Genomic DNA, 12,981 nt, shown 5'->3' with positions numbered 1-12,981 from the left:
CGATCAAACAGGATGGGAGTATTTATTATCCAAAGTAAACGCTTAATGGGTTTAGATATCGGTGGCCTACAAATAAATTTAATGGGCGACTTTATGGTGTAATCTAACGTCCACGATCTGGGCTCTTTAAAACCCGACCCGAAACTAACTGTTTACGAATAGCCGGGCTATTGTTAACCCGACCCGCGTTCCTCATCATCTCTGTTTCTAAAAACCCTAATAAAAGACCCATCGATACGAACTTCAATGCAACTCACTGTTGGAGTAATTTCTTCGATATTTTGAAAGTATCGAAACTGAACTTACATGTATGTTCAGGTACAGTTAGTTTGAATATCCTATCTTCTATTGTTTTTTCTGGAAGTAGGCTGTTTGGTTGCTGGGAAAGTGTAGTAAAATGGATGATAACTAATGCTTCAGATATTCTCAACTCACCTTTCACTTTGAAATACCTAAGTTATACACCTTAATGATATATATATATATATAGGTATATGTATAAATACGAATCTCGTAAGAATATTACTTAAAGTTTGCCTCTGTACTCTCATCTATAATTAATTTGCTCATTCTTCTAACTACTCGCCGATTGTGTCCTCAGATTGGTACCGACCTGCAAAGGTAGGAATATTAACAAATTTCTTCCATCACTTGGATCACATTGGCAAAATTTTTCAGCAGCTGTTAATTCTTTGCAAGTTGCACCAAATGGAACTGAAAATGAGAGTAAAGGGATTGACTTCGATCTTCTTTTCCAATCGTGCACTAAGTTGCACCTTGCTAAGTGTGTTCATGCCCTTCTTGTGGTGTCAGGAAGAGCTCAAAACGTTTGTCTTTCCACCAGGCTTGTCAATCTTTATGCCTATCTTGGTAACGTCTCATTGTCTCGACAGACATTTGATCAACTCCCTGAGAAGGATATTTATATCTGGAATTTAATGGTTTCTGCTTATGTTCGCCGTGGTCGATTCCATGAAGCTCTAAATTGTTTTTATCAGTTTATGTTGGTTTCTGGACTTCAGCCTGATTTCTACACGTTTCCTCCCGTGTTGAAAGCCTGCAAGAATCTATATGATGGGAGGAAGATACACTGCTTGGTTTTTAAACTTGGTTTTGAGTGGGACGTCTTCGTGGCAGCTTCTTTAGTCCATATGTATTGCAGGTTTGGCCTTGTAGGTATTGCCCGCAAATTGTTTGATAATATGCCTGTACGAGATAGAGGATCTTGGAATGCTATGATTTCTGGTTATTGTCAAAGTGGGAAGGCCTCGGAGGCTTTAGATGTCTTGGATGAGATGAGATCAGAAGGAGTTAAGATGGATCCAGTTACCATTGCTAGTATTCTTCCTGTCTGTGCACAATCAGATGACATTTTAAGTGGGATGCTGTATCATTTGTATGCTATAAAACATGGATTGGATTTTGATCTGTTTGTAGCAAATGCATTGATTAACATGTATGCCAAATTCGGTAACTTGGGGGATGCTCAGAGTGTGTTTGATCTCATGATGGAGAGGGATGTGGTTTCATGGAACTCAATAATTGCTGCATATGAGCAGAATGAGGATCCAAATAGAGCACTTGAGCTGTTCAAGGAGATGCAACTAAGTGGAATTGAGCCTGATTTATTGACACTGGTGAGTTTGGCTTCTATTGTTGCTCAGTTAAGTGACCATCAAAATAGTGGGTCTATTCATGGATTCATCATTAGGAGAGATTTGTGGATGGAAGATGTTATAATCGGAAATGCAGTTGTGGATATGTATGCAAAATTAGGTATTATAGATTCTGCTAGAACAGTATTTGAAGGATTGCCTGTTAAAGATGTCATATCATGGAACACCCTGATCACTGGTTATGCTCAAAACGGGCTTGCAACTGAGGCTATTGAGGTATATCATATGATGGAACAGTACACCGGCATTATCCCAAATCAAGGGACCTGGGTAAGCATACTACCTGCTTATTCTCACGTTGGAGCCTTGCGACAAGGAATGAAAATTCACGGGCGAGTGACTAAGGACTGTCTTTACTTGGATGTCTTTGTCGGAACCTGCCTCATAGACATGTATGGAAAATGTGGGCGACTAGATGATGCATTGTCCTTATTTTACCAACTGCCAAGAAGGAGCTCTGTTCCCTGGAATGCTGTGATAGCTTGTCACGGTGTTCATGGTTATGGTGAGAAGGCTTTGCGGTTGTTTGAGGAAATGCTAGGTGAGGGCGTGAAGCCAGATCATATAACATTTGTATCTTTATTGTCAGCTTGCAGCCATTCAGGTTTAGTTGATGAGGGTCAATGGTGTTTCAATGTGATGCAGGAAGAGCATGGAATCAGGCCTAGCTTGAAGCACTATGGTTGCATGGTTGATTTGTTTGGTAGATCTGGATATTTAGAAAGGGCATATAATTTCATAAAGAGTATGCCGCTAAAGCCCGATGCTTCTATTTGGGGCGCTCTTCTTGGTTCATGCAGAATACATGGAAACATTGATTTAGGAAAATTTGCCTCAGATCGCTTGTTTGAGGTTGATCAACAGAATGTTGGATACTATGTTCTTTTGTCAAACATTTATGCAAATGTGGGGAAGTGGGAAGGAGTGGATGAAGTAAGATCACTGGCTAGAGAAAAGGGATTGAAGAAGACTCCTGGATGGAGCTCAATCGAAGCGAATAATAAGGTTGATGTCTTCTATACTGGCAATAAATCCCACCCAAAATATGAGCAGATTTACAAGGAGTTAAGAATGTTGAATGCAAAAATGAAGAGCCTTGGCTATGTTCCGGATTACAGTTTTGTATTACAGGATGTTGAGGAGGATGAGAAAGAGCATATCCTGACTAGTCATAGTGAGAGGTTGGCAATTGCATTCGGTATCATTAGCACTCCTCCTAAAACTACAATCCGGGTTTTCAAAAATCTGCGTGTTTGTGGTGATTGCCACAACGCAACTAAATATATTTCCATAATTACTGAGAGAGAGATCATTGTTAGGGATGCAAACCGGTTTCATCACTTCAAGAATGGAATTTGCTCTTGCGGGGACTATTGGTGAAATGAAGCAAAGATAAGTTATCAACCAAGTAAATTCAGTGAGTTGAACTATATACAGAATGATATCTTGTGAACACATTGCTAAGATTTGATTGGATCAATTAAAAAGTTAATCACTTTTCCCTGCATTCTTTGATTCAATGTATTAAGCAGTAATATGATTAATTGTACTACTAAATTGATGCTTAATGATATTATACTTAGATATTCAATAAATTTGCTTAGCGATACTTGATGACCTCTAGCAATATGGTTTCAGCTTACAGTAATAACAATTATAATGATACTTCTAATTCAATATTCTTAGTTAAATGTTGATATGATGACATTTAATTTTAAATCGATTTGTTTGATGGCATGTACTACTAAATCGCTCTGTGTAATGACGTGATATACTTTTATGTTACGAGAATAACAATTATGATGGTATTTTTGGTTCAATATATTCAAATAGTCATTAATATGATGATAAGTAATTTTAAATAGATTTGTGTTTATATGTATATTTAATGATTTATAGATGAACCTTAAAGCATATATAAACTGTAATACCTGAACAATTATGATGGTATTTTTGGTTCAATATATTCAAATAGTCATTAATATGATGATAAGTAATTTTAAATAGATTTGTGTTTATATGTATATTTAATGATTTATAGATGAACCTTAAAGCATATATAAACTGTAATACCTGATTAATTTTTGTCCACAAATACTACTATATCTACAGTTCCTTGAAGGATATTATATTTAGTTAGTGTTAAATATCACTAAACAATTATATCTATCTGTATATATTAATTTGAGTACTATGCTCTCAGAGATCAGCCAGCAGCATTTTTATTTGGAGCTGGGGCAGGTAGAAACAAAGAACACTCATCAGTAGAACTATATTGGGTTTGTTACCGTGACTTCTATTCTTTAATTTTTTTTTAAAATAAGGCTTTTATTCTTTAATGTAGATTAATTGCAGTAATTTTTAAATTCTATTTGTAATATCCTAATTTTTTTTTAGATAAATAATATCCTAATTTATATGAGAAAGAAATGTGATAATTGAACTTATACAAATGTTCAAATCACATATTACCAACATTTTGAGTTCAAATTATATTTTACTGATAATTTTTAATTTTGAAGATAAATGATTTAGATTTGAAAGTTAGTGAATAAGTGGCTTTTTTTAGTCAAGATTTTACATTATTTTTTAATTAATATAGTTGTAGACAGGATAGGAGTTACTGGTGTTAAAATTATGCTATTTGCGAGCAAATTGACTGGGATGATATTATTAAACAATTAGTATGCTATTTATCGAAGCATCGTGCAATAGATGTATTTGGGATACAATACAAAAACCTAATAACATAAGTTGAATATGATAATAGTTATGTACGGATTAAGTATGTGAATCTTTCTCTCTTTATGAAGATACATCAAGGATTTTATTAACTAGTGGAGAAGACCAACTCGAAGCTCAAAGCAAAGCTATACTCTGATATATAGGTCCTATATGAATTATACAAACAAACCCAGAAGCTAATCCCTAGAAAAGGAAAACCTAAAGCACTAGGATTACACAGAATGATTCAAAATCCAAAACATTACAGTTCAAAGAATTCAGACCTTGTAGAGCCCAGCACAAACTAAAAGACAGATAAACCAATCCAAAAAACTAGCTATAGAGGCTGAACTGTGATTGGCAGGAGGTGCTGAAACAGAGCTTTAAACAACTACAAACTTAAACCAGAGAAGTCCATTTAACACACCAAGCTGAATAAGAAACAGAGCTGGCAAAAGAGGCTGGAGCAGAATAGCAAGAAAAAAACAGTGATGAATCACAAAATCTTGTGAAGAAGGCATAGATGATCACATTTGCAACTTCCTCATGACAGCAGCAGACAGTGAAACTGGAACATAATGTGCTGAAGCATGATGGCGGAGGTAGTTTTGAAACAGAAAGAAGCTGTTAACATCAGAAACTAGAAGATAACCGGCTGGAGCATGACCTAATACAGTTTGAAACAGAAAAGAGCTGAACGATATAGATGCAGTCATTGAAACTAAAGTGTTGAGTGTAGTACACTTACTTAGGCCAATAAACTTCCTGGAGTCCAAAATCAAATATCAGATAAACCATGCAGGGTGTGGTACGTTTACAAAATCAGAAAGCAGCAAAATTGAGGGAAATTTTCGGATATAAAATTAAAGTCCAGGCTGAAAGACTAATGTTATTTTACATAAAAAAGACTCTTGGTTCTAACTTTCACAATACAAATATGCAACAATACTATATTGCTTGATTGATAGCAGTATTTGAGAAGGTGGTACCTTTAATTGTGGAAAATATGCTGAAAATATTCTATCATCAATTTCTAGACATAGGTCTCGTCTAGAAGATGTTTGGAGATGTTTGGATCATGGAGCTTGTAAGACAAACCTCCTTCTCTGACCATGTAGATGAAAAGGACAAGTGGTATATGCTTGACTTTACAATAGTCTCGGCCTCCATCAGGTAACATTGTCTGCACAAATTCTCTTGGCATGTCCCTAACTTCTAAACGTTCAAGATTTTGCAAATGGCCAATGCCAGAGGGTAGCACCTTTAGCTGTGGGCAAGGCCCAATTCGAAGGCTCTTGAGAAGGGGCAATGCCCCTTCCTCTATGATTATCTCAGTCAGTGATTTCAAGTTCCAAAGACTTAACACCTGCAGCTTTCCAAATGAGTAGTCCTTCTTGAAGTGCAAACAGTCTCCATCATATGCTTTGTTCAGGGTAAGTTTTGACAAATTAGGAAGAGTTCCAAGAGAGGTCAAAGGATCAAGCGTCAATCCTGAAGACAATAAGACAATTCTTTGTAGATTCTTGAGTTTGGGAATCCAATCTGGCAATGATTCTAGTCGCCCTAATATCCCCAGAGATTCAAGGAAAGAGGGGCAAGGCATTGATTTCAAGTCAAGAAATTCCTTCTTTTCGAGTAAGTATATACCCAATGACCGTAGGTTGCTCATATTTTGTAGCGCACTCCACAAAGTGGTAACATTCTCTGTTTTTAACCTCACAATCCCTAATTTTCTCAACTGCTTCAACTTTCCCAACTCCGTAATAAAACCACTGCCAAGGTTTGCTTCCACATAGCACAACTTTAATAAGGAATCTAGGTTCCCAATACCATCCACTGGCTTCATCCCTAGCATGCCATTTTGACCTTTGGGGTGGACAAGAAGAGTACGCAACCTACGGAGCTTGTTGATTTCAGTTGGCAACATAACCACCTGGGATCGTTTCAAATCCAAAGTCTCCAAGTTTTTCAGCTTTCCTATGGATTTGGGAATCTCTTTCACCTTTGTGTCCCTTGCACTCAAATACCTCAACTGCAAGACATTTCCGACCTCCTTTGGTATGTAATCTATAGCACAACCTTCAAAACTTAGCACTGTCAAGAACTTGAAGTTTGCAAAGATTGCTTTCATCAAGGGCATTGATAGCTCATTGGTCTCAACAAAATAAACTGTACGTGTACGACAGTCACTAATTCTCTTTGCAGCATCGCTTCTTTTGCTATAGATTGAGAGGCGTCGAGCAAACCCTTCGAGATTTGCACAAGCTGTGATTGGAACGTGTTGGAAGCTTAATTCCTCGGATCTCGAAAGAATAAGTTCGTGGATTAAATCATGAACACGACATATCTTTCTAGCTCTACCAGTAGGGTGAAATCGTGTGACTTGAACTAAGCTCCTACGAACTAGCTCAGTCAAGTATTCTTCTGCTACCTCTTCTAATGTCATACCTCCTCTTTCTCTTATAAACCCTTCAGCTACCCATAGTCGCAGCAAGGATGCATAATTGAACTCATAGTCCTCTGGCAAAATGCCAAAATACAAGAAGCAGGGCTTGAGGTAGTGTGGCAGATTACGGTAACTGAGTGATAGAATGCTTAAGATTGGTTTAAGACGTGAGTTGCATACCAGAGCTGAACCAAGACTGTCATGCAGTTTTTGCCATTCGGAGACAGTCTTGGCTTTGGTTGACAATAGACCACCAATTGTTACTATTGCTAGTGGTAATCCTTCGCATCTATAAACAATATCCTCTGAAAGCTCCTTCAACTCCTCTGGACAACTGCCTCCTTGACACTTGAATACCCTCCTGCAGAATAGCTCCCAGGCTTTGTCTTTTGGTAGGGGCGAGAGGTTGTGTACATGATAAAAAGGAGATTCTTCAGAAGAAGGAGCAACATCTTCACTGCGTGTGGTGATCAATACTCTACCACCTCTACCATTATTAAGTGGTAGAACATGATTTATGTCCTGTTCCCAAAATTCTTCACTCCACACGTCATCAAACACAACCAAATACTTCTTTTGTGCCAAATATTCCTTTAGAAATTTGATTAGCATCTCCAATTCCATTGTCTCAAGTCCATCTGGTACAGATTCCTTCCTCGCTTCATGAAATTGCTTGATCATAGTCTTCAAGAGCTCCTCCTTCTCATACGACTGAGACACAGTAATCCAAGCCTGGCAATCAAAATCTGTTATCACTCTCTGGTCACAGAATACTTTCCTGACAACAGTGGTCTTACCCAAGCCCCCCATGCCAACAACTGAAACCACACCGCGATGGGGTTCTCCATCAACCAACTTGTTTATAAGCTCATCTATGGGCATTTCAATTCCCACAAGCTCAGCTTCCTCGAGAAACAGAGAACCTATAACTGGGTCTTGGTCTTTCTTGGCTCTTCCGGAACTGCCCGATCCTCCTCCCTCTAGGGAAGTGAAGCTATATCTTTCACCTCTTTCATTGACTTCACGGACCGATCTTTTGATGTCTAGAATCTCTGTGACTAAGTTATGCCGGGCTCTCAGATTCTTGACCAAGCCAGAGATTTTACCAATGACTGCCTTGAATCCTCGTTGATCATAGTTTTTAGCCACACGAAGAATGTACTGATCAACTGCATCTTCCATTCGCCATGCTACTCTCCTTACCTGTTTCACCCAAGTTTCCAGTCCGTGGTTATTGTCTTCTTCATTCTCCATCTTTGTGTCTGCATCTCTGAGGAACGATCTGATGCTCTCCAGTTCATCTTTGATGTCAGCAACTTCTCTATGGACGCTGCCTAGTAGATTCACTTCTTGGGTTAGTAAGGGAATTAACTTTTCAAGAACTAAGTTCACTGCTGTCTCAGCCATTTTTACCTCTCTGGATCTTCTGCTAATCACAAACACCAGCTCTTCTATTTAACAATTCTGCCGGATCCCTTTACTTGTCTCTACGTTCTAAACTTTTGAGTATCTGATGCCAAAACCCTTATATTATTTCAACCATGTCGGTGTGGATGGTAAAGTAGATAAAATAATGCATCAAATCAAAAGACAAAAGACGTGATTCTCGTTGGGCGGACTGGAAAAGCAAACATGATTAAGACCTTAGGGAGCCTTATAGTCGACACCTCATTGAAAATGCTAGATCATTAGTTAATTAAAAAGTAAACTACATGGACTTTAAATAAAATTAAAAAAAAAAAAAGTGCCAGTTCTCATAATATCTCCAACTAAGGATATTAACATTGTTGACTCAGGAAGCATTATCTCTCACTATAATTTTCTAACATTTTAATGTAATTTAGTAATTTTATGAAGTAATTATGGCATTACTTACTAGATTTAATATGAAATATCAGAAAACTATTAAGGAGATATGATGCCTCCGAGAGAACATGAAAATTTTCAGCAACCAAAGTAAAGCTGTGTATCTGTGAACATGTTGTGTTCGATCATTTGCGATAAACACCATAAGTAGGAAGCTATAACAGTCTAGCTACTAGTAAATAATTGAATAATCTGGTTTCTTCCGGAATAAGAATCAATCGAAGACTTCGCTGAGGAGGAAGATTATCATGAGTGGCCTTGCTAACGGAAGAGCTGCCATAGATGTAGGAACCAAATCCCCAAAAGGTAATAATTAGGGAGAGGATCTTGAAGCCGCTCATCGGATCATGCAGCAATATGACAGCAGCGATGCTCGTGAGTGGCACTCTCACTGCATTAACGACACCTGCCATCACAGTGGAAGACAAATAAAGGACACCGGTGCCTCCCAGCACACCTAGCTGAAATGTAATTGCACCCCAGATGAGAACCTGGTAGTATGATGCTTTACCGCCCTTAAAAGTTTTAGCTTCAGATACCATTCCATGGAAATCCCTATTCACTGTGACTCCAATAGTGGTAAATACAAAGGCAAAGAAAGATACCATAACTTGTTGCTCTAGAACAACATGAAACGACCTTCTACCAAGTAACTTGACAAAAACTAACTCCGAAAGAGCAAAGATGAGCCCGTGGAGTGCAGATCCTAGGATATCCCACACAAAACCCATGATATATTGCTTGTTACTGACATAACTGTATCTATCGGAGTCAGAATCTAGTGCAATTATAGTCATGGCAGCTGTTATAATTACAAGAGCATTAAGCATAGAAGCATTCAGTTGGTTCTTCACAATAATATATCCAAATAAAGCAGAAAACACCAAGGAGGATGATGCTAGAAGAGAAGCAGTCGATGCAGGGAGGTAAGCATATGCATATGCATACATAAGGTTGTCAGCAGCACTTAGGAAACCCAGGAGGAGATAAGAAAGGATGAGTTTAAAGGTTAGAGGAGTTGGAAGAGTTTTGCGAAACAAGTATGTAAGAAATAGTATTAGAGCAGTTAAAGGCCAGCCAGCAACAGCCACCCATGAAATGATCCATTTGCTTGTGCCCCCATCAGCAAAATAAACACGGGATAGGAGGCTTGAAGCAGGAAATGCTACAAGCATTGCTCCACTACTGAAAACCAGAAGTATCCAATGAGATATTGGCTTCCTTTTGTATGCTTCCCATGCCATAGCCTTAACCTTAGAAACCCAGTCTGCCACCGGAAAAGATGGCTTGGATGGTGCCTCCTCCATATTTCCCCTGACATGAACAAAGATCACTTAAAGTCAAGGAAAAATATCAACATAAACTGTCCCAAAAAGATGTCTCCCGCAACCAAAAATGGAGTAACCTTCGACGCTCCAGTTAGAAAAAGCTATAACACAATCACTTCAGGAAAACAGATACTTATAATATAGCCAAGCTTCACTAATTAGCCAACTCAAGACATATGAATGGAATAAAAATAAACCAAGGAAAAGGAGTGTCGAATGCATTTTCTCCATTTTTCCCAAGATTGATGTTAGGCAAGACAAAAATCAGCAAACAGTGGGACCGATTAACAAAAAATGAAGCAACCACACATGAATATGTGAAACTCGTGCTAGAAGCATTATCAAAGCTATTAAAAAGTGATAAGCTGCAACTTAAATCCCACTAATTTCTATAATGGCAAACAACAATCCACTTTCAAAGGTTTATCCAACTGAGGCCGCCCTTACTTTTTAAAGTCTCTAACAGGAAACATTTTGACTTCTGAAATTTCGCCAGTCTCCTCTGGGCCCCTATTAAAATGGTGCCTAACAGCGTCTCATTCTCCCTTCTCTGCAGAGAAATTATATAATGAGCCAGGCTCGTGCTAATGTCTCCGCCAAACCGCTTAGAACATGTCATATAAGCACCACTAACAATGAGCTCTGTATCAGAGTTCCTTCATGGATGAATTAAATTTTAGACAACCCTTCACCAGACACTTTTTCATTTTCTTTTCTTTTTGTGCTTTATGATCTAGAGTTAAACTCTGTTGTAGAACACAAGTAGGAAATTTCCAGCAGACGTTGACAGTATAACTCTTCATTTCCGTCACGGGGAAAATGTATGTTAAAGAAAACTTCAAACATGAAAACTTCATTTCCGTCACCGTAGTTCGCTTTTAGTCCAGAACTTTTTCTCAAGAAATCAAGTTACCTCTAAATTTATTTCCTGAACCAATAATTTTCCAGAATCAAAGGAGAGCTTCAGTTTTCTTCTTCCTAAAATAGAAACTTATGACCTAACACTTTCTCAGCAACCAAACAGAAAGCTAATCACGCAGAAAACTAAAAACTCCCTCTAATACAACTATTCATAAACCTAACAGAACTACATGAAAACGAAGACGGCCTCAAATAATCAAGGCTAATTTAGAGCAACCATGGAAATTAAACTAAGGACAAAACCTGGTTAAAATGATAAATCAGAGGCTGCGAGAGGAACCGGACGAGCAACAATCGCAGTGAAAGAGATGCAACGAGCTCCCTACACACACAGCAATACAGTGTCAGTAATCGCTCTCGCAACTTTCCAATCTCATTCCCCATTGCTGTACCTGCTTTACATATACCTCTACATGTAGTAATATATATATACATATACATATAGTATTATATAATATGTTGACTGTATTTCTTACTTTCTTGTGTCTTATTCTAGTGGAGAACATTGAACTGTGTGATCTTCCGTCGACCACGAATTTTTCTCTTCCACTCTGATTCAGCGTTGAAAGAAAGAGATATAAACTTATTAATTACTCCATTTTTATTAATAATTTAAATAAATTAATATATAATATTTTTTACGCAATTTTATTAATATTACATCATCTTTGAATTTCCCAAATAAAAACAAAAATGAAAATGATCTCTATTTTTTTAGAAAATAAAATTATTAATAAAAAAAATTAGTGGGTGAAACGTTTCTAAAAAATGATATTTAATATTAATGAATATAATTATGTTCACATGGGTGATTTTAAATATATCTCACTAAATAATTTCATACTATAAAATATAATTTAAATAAATAATTTATTTTTTACTAAATAAGCAAAATCTCGTGCATTTATTTATTCGTATCAATCTCAAATAATTATGTAAAATACAAAAATATATAAAAATTCAAATAAATAATCATTAAATTATTAAATTTATGAATTCGGGTTATGTTTTAAAAAAGTTCGAAATTTATATTAATTTTATTGGTAAATTTATATTTGTTTTAATTATCATATGGACTTATAAAAAAAATTAATAATTGAGCATAATATAAAAATTATTTATTTTGATTTTGGATTTGTGTATTATATATTCTACCAAATTTAATAAAATTTAAAACATATTTGATTAAATTTCATATAAAGTTATATATATATATACATATATATATATAAACCCAATTTTTATTATTTTAAATAATTTTTTTTTGTTGTTAAGTATTATTTTGGTGAATATAAATTTCATATAAATTTTATATTTATTTTCAATGTATTTGAAAAAAATAATATTTAGAAATTTAAAACTTGGCTTTTTCCTCAAAAGAATATATAGCCCACAATTAAATGGATTAAATCCAAATTAATTATGGGCTTTTCCTTTTAAATGAATAACTCAAATTAAAAGGTAATAAAGTCCAATTCAATAATGGGCTTTTTGTTCACAAACCCAATTGCCTAATTAAATTACTTTACCTTAAATTGTGTATTATTAGAAACTATCAACAAATTACTAAATTAATCTCTAAAATTTATTATTTCTTATAATTTAATTTATAATATTTTTAGTACAATTTAGTATTGATATTTTACATTTTTTATTTATTTCAAAAATGTAATTTTTAAAGAAAACTTAAAATAATTAATTTATTTTGAGATGTTTTAAGAATGATTCAAAAAAAGAAAAATGGAATCATAATTTAATAACGTATTAATTTAATTAATTAAATAATTTTTTTTTTCTAATTTTTTAAATATTTAAATATAACACAATTATTTTACTTACTAATTTAATAATTTAAGCAAAATTTTAATCTTAGCACCGAATTCTCGTGAAGCAAAATATTGCAATTAATAATACATTTAATAAATTAAATTTTTTTAAAAAAATGAGAGAGAGGTCAGTGTGTCCGAGTCAAATCTGCGGAAACAAACGGCCACCTTCACCGTTACGGAACTCGTCAAGT

General features: G+C 35.7%; 3 protein-coding genes across 10 annotated transcripts; 1 reads left to right on the top strand and 2 right to left on the bottom strand.

Annotated features, from left to right (window-relative positions):
- The first annotated feature begins 175 nt into the window (after positions 1-175).
- Positions 176-4,166, top strand: EMB2758 (Tetratricopeptide repeat (TPR)-like superfamily protein). 2 transcript variants are annotated; one of them, XM_088208054.1, is made up of 3 exons: positions 176-318; positions 602-3,093; positions 3,880-4,166. In XM_088208054.1, the coding sequence occupies exons 1-2, from the start codon at positions 311-313 to the stop codon at positions 3,054-3,056; spliced, it is 2,463 nt and encodes an 820-aa protein (XP_088064180.1). In that variant the 5' UTR covers positions 176-310; the 3' UTR covers positions 3,057-3,093; positions 3,880-4,166. The 2 variants fall into 2 exon arrangements, with proteins under 2 accessions (XP_088064180.1, XP_088064179.1); XM_088208053.1 differs by lacking the exon at positions 3,880-4,166 and having other exon boundaries at positions 602-3,299.
- A 314-nt stretch (positions 4,167-4,480) lies between these two features.
- Positions 4,481-8,853, bottom strand: LOC110815633 (disease resistance protein RPM1-like). Of its 6 annotated transcripts, XM_022043493.2 has the most exons (3): positions 8,723-8,853; positions 8,260-8,356; positions 4,481-8,180 (listed from the first exon to the last, which is right to left on the bottom strand). In XM_022043493.2, the coding sequence occupies exon 3, from the start codon at positions 8,098-8,100 to the stop codon at positions 5,434-5,436; it is 2,667 nt and encodes an 888-aa protein (XP_021899185.2). In that variant the 5' UTR covers positions 8,101-8,180; positions 8,260-8,356; positions 8,723-8,853; the 3' UTR covers positions 4,481-5,433. The 6 variants fall into 6 exon arrangements, with proteins under 6 accessions (XP_021899185.2, XP_088063565.1, XP_088063566.1 ...); XM_088207439.1 differs by having other exon boundaries at positions 4,481-8,356; XM_088207440.1 differs by lacking the exon at positions 8,723-8,853 and having other exon boundaries at positions 4,481-5,165; positions 5,390-8,605.
- Positions 8,752-11,536, bottom strand: PUP5 (purine permease 5). Of its 2 annotated transcripts, XM_088207441.1 has the most exons (4): positions 11,438-11,536; positions 11,205-11,283; positions 10,488-10,590; positions 8,752-10,026 (listed from the first exon to the last, which is right to left on the bottom strand). In XM_088207441.1, exons 3-4 carry the CDS (start codon positions 10,511-10,513, stop codon positions 8,868-8,870), a joined length of 1,185 nt encoding a protein of 394 aa, XP_088063567.1. In that variant the 5' UTR covers positions 10,514-10,590; positions 11,205-11,283; positions 11,438-11,536; the 3' UTR covers positions 8,752-8,867. The 2 variants fall into 2 exon arrangements, with proteins under 2 accessions (XP_088063567.1, XP_021899186.1); XM_022043494.2 differs by lacking the exon at positions 10,488-10,590.
- Between the last annotated feature and the right edge of the window lie 1,445 nt (positions 11,537-12,981).

Source organism: Carica papaya, chromosome 7, assembly GCF_054855325.1.
Source record: "Carica papaya isolate Zhongbai chromosome 7, ASM5485532v1, whole genome shotgun sequence".
In the NCBI taxonomy this organism is placed as follows: domain Eukaryota; kingdom Viridiplantae; phylum Streptophyta; class Magnoliopsida; order Brassicales; family Caricaceae; genus Carica; species Carica papaya.
The sequence above is the reverse complement of the archived record's forward strand: the minus strand, read 5'-3'. Positions and strand labels throughout refer to the sequence as shown.